General features: G+C 29.9%; 1 protein-coding gene across 3 annotated transcripts in view; it reads right to left on the bottom strand.

Annotated features, from left to right (window-relative positions):
• Positions 1–7,813, bottom strand: part of LOC117178239 (tolloid-like protein 1) — a 30,900-nt gene that overhangs the window by 21,283 nt on the left and 1,804 nt on the right. For all 3 annotated transcript variants that reach the window (XR_004467812.1, XM_033369567.1, XM_033369568.1), the window contains exons 2-3: positions 4,547–4,607; positions 4,288–4,386 (exon numbers count right to left, since the gene is read on the bottom strand). Coding sequence is in view for 2 of the 3 variants with exons in the window: in XM_033369567.1 (XP_033225458.1) it covers positions 4,288–4,378 (91 nt within the window). In the remaining variant the exon portion in view is untranslated. The remainder of the gene's footprint in view (positions 1–4,287; positions 4,387–4,546; positions 4,608–7,813) is intronic.

The following is a 7,813-nucleotide window of genomic DNA, read 5'->3' as shown; positions in this document are numbered from 1 at the left end:
GTATCGACCTAAAAGGAGAGTATGTTGAAAAATAAAACCGACTTTGGCCAAAAAAACGTCTCCTTGTTTCATTTTTCAGGGACTTATCAGACTGCCTAGTAAGTAGCAGTTTGCCCAAAATGTTTGCATAACTACCGGTTTTTTCAGTTAAACCACGACTCGTCCTTATATCTGTTTCAGGACGAGATCGTACGTAGAATCTGACCCTTGAGCGCCCCTGTACTGACAGCAGGTAGTCCCTCCACCACCAGCGCACTGTTGCCCCTCTAGTCCAGTGGTCGACATGCTCCTGACCAAGACAGGCTATCCTGACAGGGCTGACCAACGACCTACTTTCTGGTCAGGTACCTGCGAGCTTGGGCAAACCATCCCACTTGTCAGGTGTCGTTTGTTGTAAAATGGGGAAAAAATTAAAAATAAAAAATTCTTAATTTTGCAATCAGTGATTTGAAAGTAATATATTTGGAATCTGCGTATTTTTCCGATTCCAAAGACATGTAATTATGTCTATAAAGGCTGCAAATTTGAGAAGTATTTAGTATTAAATTGAATATTAAGCTGAAGTTTCTTGATATTAAACTCCGTCAAATATTAAACTTTTTTTAGGCAAGTAATATACCATTGGAATCGAAAAAATTCGTAGATGCTGATTATGCTATTTTCAAATCGCTAGCTGAAAAATTACACATTTTTAAACTTCCTTACTTCGACATGCCTCTAGACAAAAGACCCCTGCTGGATTAAGTTCGCTCACACTGAGGTCCATGAATAGACCAAAAAGTAGTAGAGAAAGTTAAGTCGGTCCGGGACTGACCATACCTGAAAACTGAGCAAAAAGTTTTCCGGCTACTGCTCTAGTCAATTCCTTACTCGGGAAGATCTACACCTATATTCTGTAACAAGCCTCCCCAGGGAGGGCAAATTGACTCCACATTTTTCAGCTCCACCACCACTTTCCTCCGCTCAGCTCCAGATGCTTGAAGTGGTGGTTTCTTTCGTAAAATTGGATGAGTAGTAGAGAGCAGTGGTGATGGAAAAATTCCATCTAATGATTGATCAATTTTGACTAAATTTCCCTTCTCTGGATAGCCCTGGAATCTATGAAATAATTTAAGTCATGAATTAATAATAACAGTCGTCTAAAAAACTTGTAGCAGGCAGAAAAGTCCATGCAATAGTGCAAGTTTTAACATTTCACGTAAAATAGTTATTTCACTAAAAAATGGTTAAAATTGTTCGAAATGGCCGGTTTTAACGTTAACTTTAAAAACAGGTTTTGCTCATTATTCCCTTTCAAATTAATATGAGACTTTTAGTGAAGGAACCAATTTTTTAAATACACAAGCTCATGTTTAAGGAGTTGCTAGCCTTAAGCTTAGAAGAATCAAAATCTCGATCAGACTGAAAAGTGAGGAAATGATTCTAAAAACAGCTTGTTGTTTCCTTTTTCATTCCGTTAATCAAGTATAAATCACTTTATGGATACAGGTTTTCCCGATTAAGGAAAAAACTACAGGTGTAACAGGTGTGGTGGGAAACTGTCGTCACAACGGGGGATCCACAAGGGCCTGACCGTGCGCACGATCTGGTTCTGAAGGTGCCAGGACGAGTCGTGAATTTTTTTTTAATGCTTTTTTTTATCAATTCATATCTGATATAAAAGCACAAAATACTAATGCACATACGTGATGCTTTGGCAGTGGTGAAAGGTCCCGATGGTGGTGGCGGTGGCGAGATGTAGTCTTGCTGCAGCGGTGGTACTTCAATTATCTCATGGGCTGAATTTGAGAATAGCGATGATTCATAGCACGCGGACAAAATCCACCGCCACCGGGAAGACACCACACCACATTAATTTAATACTGTTTGACTTTTCAAACTTTATATATCAATACGAATACATTAGAACCTCGATTATTCGAGGTAATGTGGGGAGAAGATATCTCGGACAAACGAAAACTCGTATAATACGGAAGAAGTACAGAATTCGAAAGAGTTATCTATTTTTGATATATTTTAAATAGAAAAATAAATATAAACATTTAGCGAATAAGAGTAAACAACTTACGAATGTGGATTTATCTTTATTAATTTATTAATTTATTAACAATTGCAAACTAGTGCGCGCATTCAGAATTAGGCGTAGCAGCTTCATCTGTTTTATTAATGACTCTCCGTATTGTCCGAGCATACACGTCGGTTAATGCGGAGTGCTTGGATGAGCCCCGTTGCCTCGGATAACGCGGAGCCTCGGATAATCGAAGACCGTATAATCGAGGTTCTACTGTACATGCATAATTGAAAGGAGGCACTACAGAACTAGACACAAAAAAAATCGGAATTTTTCAGAAGAGCAAAAGATTATTCTGTAAAATCGACACCACCGTTGAAAGATAAAACAAGTATCTGGTCCAGAGTAGAAGTGTTATTAAATTGCGGCCAAAAAAGTTTGATCAGGAATAATTATCCAGTTTCTCGGAAATGGATTTGGAAGTGGATAATCTCAAAGTGACACTATCCTCAGCTTAGAGCATGCTCGGTTACAGAGTACGATACAAAATTCAATTTCTAGTTTAAATAAAAAATAAAAACTTACTCTCCAGATATTGAGTTTTTTTAATGCCAGTGAAAGAAGTTTTGATGTAAAAAGGTAGGTCAATTCCGAGTAAATCTTCAAAATATGTTGAGTTTAAAATTGAATAGGTTTTGAAAATAGGTTTTCGATAGAGATGAATGATCGAATTAAAAAAAAAAAAATTTTGTATTTGATTTTTAAAGAATTTTTATGAAATAAGCCCATTTTTGGAAAAATATTGATTATCTAGTTTCTGTCACCCTTTAATTACTCGTTTACAAAGAGCAAATCAAGAGCAATTTAAAATGATCTTTCGCGACTAATATTCACAGTTTAAACAAATGAAGTGTTATTCAGATTTATTTTTAAATAAAGTAATTATATTTATAGTTAAAATACAATTAAAATTCTTCTTTAACGACTAATATTAAGCCTTCAAAAATTCTTAGAAATGAAAAAAATGGTTTCAAGGTCTAAAAGCTACTAAGTTTGGAAAACCTAAGAAGATTGCCTGTTAAAATCCCAGTACCCTCAATTTTGTTGAAAACTTTTAAAACGTCGATGATTTAATTCACAAGCGGTTAATTTCAATTTTGCTCAAGTGGTTACAGAAACTTAACATTTGGTGTATAGGTTTCTGTTAACATAAAAATACTTTACGATGGGGTGCCAAATATTTTTTCGACATTTTTTTCTTATGAAAAACAAAATGGTAAAATTTTATTATTTTTTGAATAATTAATAAAAATAATGTAACGCTCAAGAATTTGATATTACGGCTTAAAGTACGTATTTAATTGGAAGAATAAATGGAAAAAGTTCTCTTTGTCAAAAGTAGCCCTTTAAACCAAATATCGTGCTTTTGTAACAATTTGAGCCGAGTTTTCAGTATTCACTAGAAATAACTTCTAAAAAAAATTGTATTAATATTTACATATATAATATATTTTATGGTGGTCCAGGAAAAGGCTCTTTTTCTCAAATGATAGCCCTAGAAGGCATTTCTTCTGAGGTCGAAATGACACCTGGTTTTGGGTGGAATTAAAAAGATATATATTTAGAGGTACTCCATGCTGGTTTTTGCAAATAAAATATTTATTTAATTTAAATAATCCCTATTTGGGTATTTTTACTTTGGCATGCCAAAGTAAAAAATCAGGGCTAAAAATCAGGGCTCCTTTACAAATGAAAACAAACACTTTTTAAGAGTGACAGTTTAGAAATGGAGATAAAGCCTTTGTACTATCCTAATATGTATACCTTAAACTAGGGCTAAGCGGCTCATCGATGATTTTGCATTTCTGAAGGCAACATTTGCTTCTTCTAAGTAAAAATTATCCAGCTGGTAACTATAAAACTTTAATTACAAAACCTAGAAGAAGCAATATCAAATTTTTTAAACACAATGAAGAGTGCGACGCTTTACCTCCCATATGCACATCTTATCCTCAGTTTGCGGTATGCAGTATTATATTTTCTAAGCCAGAAAGTTATCTGATGCAACTTCTTTTTTAACCAATAGATACTTTTAAGGGAGAGCCTATTTGAATAAACAAAAGAAAAATGGGAATCTAATGTTACCCCATCGCTATTGATTTAAAATATAACGAGTTGGGAATTTGCTTTTTTTTAAAGTAATACAGTTCTCAATTATACTCAGATTAAAATGTCTCCATTTCCGAAGCTTTAACAATAGTACAATAGAAACTTACCTGTAGTAGTATGCGGACATAGTAACAGGAGGAATATGAAGGCAAGTAAAACGAAATTACTCCCAGAGGCGTGCCAGAATACTGAAGCCATACTGTATCCTGTAAAAACTTTTTAATATTAACTCTTTGTTTTCCGTTATTCATTATTTACTTTTAATAAATTTTTTTCCATGAAAATAGATTAAGTTTAAGGAGGAGCAAACTAATTTCGGATTTTAAGAAGTACTCTAATCAATTTTAAAATCAGTAAAGTTATTACCATATCGTCAGTGTCTGTTCAAGGCGTATAAAGTGTGACGATAGCTGATCCAGGAGATCATCTGTGACCAAAAAATTATTTTAAGAAAAGTGAAATTATATTTAATATAAAACACGAATGGAAATTTACTACTGGTACTGTAATGCCTCCGGCTATTCAGGTTTGTATGCAATAGATATGTTTTGTTGCAAAACAATACATTTTTAACAAAACAGTTAAATTTTTAACCAAAGAAATAATTTTCAACTAAAATGGTGAATCTTGAACCAAAAACAAAACATTTTTAACAAAAATTGTAATAGTTGATATTTCCAAACAAAAAATTATTTTTTATTTTTTATCAAAAATAGTTTATTTAAACTAAAACATTAGAATTTTCAATAAAGTAGTTAAATCCCTAACCAAAACAGACTAATTTTTAAAATAAGAGGATAAACTTTCAACGAAAGAGTTAAATTTTTAACTCAAAAATGGAATAGTTACACTTTTCATTGAAAAAATTATTTTCAACAAAATAGGTAAATTTTTAACCAAAGAAATGATTTTAATTCAAAACTGTGAACCTTGAAACAATAAAATTATTTTTTAACAAAAACTGTAATGGTTAACATTTCCAATAAAAATATTATAATTTTCAATAAAAAACAGTTGAATTAAATTAAAATATTAGAATTTTCAATAGATTATTTGAATCCTTAACCAACACAGACTTAAGAGACATTTTCAACAAAATATTTCAAATTTTAACCATGAAAGATTTTTCTGTCAATAAAGAAAAAATCTCATCCAAAAATTTGAACTCTTAAGCCAAAAATACGAATTTAATCCAAAGCAGACGAGTTATTAATCCGAAAATATGAATTTTTAATAAAAAAGATAAACTTTCAACACAAAAGTATGAAATTTCTACTAAAATAATTGAATTTTCAAGTTATAAAAGGTGACTTTTCACCAAATAATTGAGTTTACAGCTAAAAAAGATCAATTTCCAGGCATAATCGAACAGTTACATTTACAGTTAAAAAAATTAATTTTCAACTAAAAAAAAAAGAATTTTCAACAAAATAGTTCAATTTTGTACCAACGAAATGAAGTTTTAATTAAAATCATTAATCTTTAACACAAAAAAAAAGAATTTTTAATTAAAAAGTGTAATTTTCTACCAAAAAGACCAATTTTCCAGTAAAAATATAAATTTTCAATCAAAGAATAATATCTTCAACCCAGAAGATTAAGTTCATACCAAAATTGATTAATTTCTAACGAAATACATCAACTTTCAACAAAAAAGTGAATTTGTATAGGAATTTTCATCTTAATAGCTAAGTCTCCCATCAAAGAAACTAATTTTTAACCCTAAGGTGAATTAGTCACCAAGAAGATTAACATTCTACCACAAAAGACAAATTACCAATAAAATACGGAGTAGTTAGATTTTCGATTGAAAAAATTAATTTTCAAAAAAATAGTTAAATTTTGAACAAAAGAAGAAGGATTTAGACTAGAATCTTACAATTTTAGACTAGAAAAGAAAACTACATTTTTTGGATTTTTCTCCAAAAAGAATTTCTTTTTAACAAAATTGTTTAATACTCAAACAAAAAAATAAAATTAGCTTAGGCTTTGTTTCATAAAATATTTCCTGATTGTATCATGTTTTCCCTAACGTTTCCTGACTTTCCTTGACTTACTAGATTGCCTTATCTGTAATAATAAACCTTTTTTATGTAAAATATAGTGTTTCTCACGAATCACCTTGTACGTAATGCATTTATAGTAAGTTATAGCAGCCAGATAAATGCTTTATTAGGTGAGTTTAAAATAGTACTATATAAACTGATTCAACTTTCACAGCTCTATCATATTATAAACATTCAGTAATTTAAATCGAAAAACTCATATTTTGATATTTTCTATGGATTTAGTAGGTGTTGTATTGTATAATAACGGTAGCTTTAGCCAAAAATTCCTTAGGAACAAGAGAAATATGATGATTTTTCACAAAAGCAGAAGAATAAATTCTATTAAATTAGGTCAATGTAAATACCATATTAAATTCAATATGAAACACTTTAAACTCCTAAGATTTCATGTCGAAATATATTGAAATATATAACATTTTATATCCAAAGAGAAAACTTTTTACAAAACAGTTAAATTTTCCACCAAAGAATATAAATTGATTAAAGTAGTTGAATTCTCATGCTACAAAAATAAATTTTCAATCTAATGGTTGAAGTTCTAAACAAAAAATATTTTTAAAACAGTTGAATCTTTAACCAAAAAAGATACATTTTTTAACAAGAAAGATGACTTTTCTACCATAAAAGATAAACTTACAATCCAGAAGGTCGAATTTTCAACAAAAAAGTTTAATTTTCGACCAAAAAGTATGACTTTATCAAAATAGTTCAACTTTCATCTTACAAAGATGCATTTTCGACTAAATGTTTGAAGTTTAAAACAAAAATAATATATATTTAACCAAAAACAGTTGAATTTTCAACCCAAAAATACGAATTTCATAGAAAGCAGTTGAGTTTTCAGAAAAAATTTCAATTTTCAACAAAAAAGTTCATTTTCAACCAGTAAATATAACTTTGCTACAATAAAAGATGAATTTCCTACCAAATGCGAATTTTCAACCCGTTGAATTAAACAAATTGAAAAAGCGAATTTTTAAAGAAAAGTTTGATCCTTAACCGAATAGATGATTATTCCATAACAAATGTGACTTTTAAACCAAATGGCAAAATTTTCAACTAAAAAATATGTTTTCTGATCCAAAAATAGAATCATCAAATTTTCAGTATAAAAAATTAATTTTTAACAAAAACAAAAGCCTTACGTTCTTAACCTAACCAGGTGAACCTTCAAAAAATTAATTTTTCTACAAAATAGTTCGATTTTGAACCCAAAAACATGAATGTTTAACTAAAATAATAAACCTTCAAGTAAAAAAATTAATTTTTTTAATCTAGTTTAACTTGGAACCAATTTTTTGACAAAAAAAGAAGTAATTCCAACAAAATAGTTAAATTTTCCACAAAAGTGATGAATTTTTAACTAAATCATTGAATGTATTGAATAAAAATGTATTAGTTAAAAAAGTAGATCAACTTTCGACGAGGTAATTGTATTTTTGACTAAAAAGATTATTTTTTAAAATAATAGTTGCACTATAAACAAAATAATTAAATTTCCCCTCTGTTTGCATAATTTAACATCAGGGGATTGTAAATTGCATTTTTGAATAAACTTTTAGTC

This window comes from Belonocnema kinseyi, chromosome 8 (genome assembly GCF_010883055.1).
Source record: "Belonocnema kinseyi isolate 2016_QV_RU_SX_M_011 chromosome 8, B_treatae_v1, whole genome shotgun sequence".
NCBI classification, from domain to species: domain Eukaryota; kingdom Metazoa; phylum Arthropoda; class Insecta; order Hymenoptera; family Cynipidae; genus Belonocnema; species Belonocnema kinseyi.
Note: the sequence above shows the minus strand (reverse complement) of the source record. Positions and strands in the feature narration are given on the sequence as shown.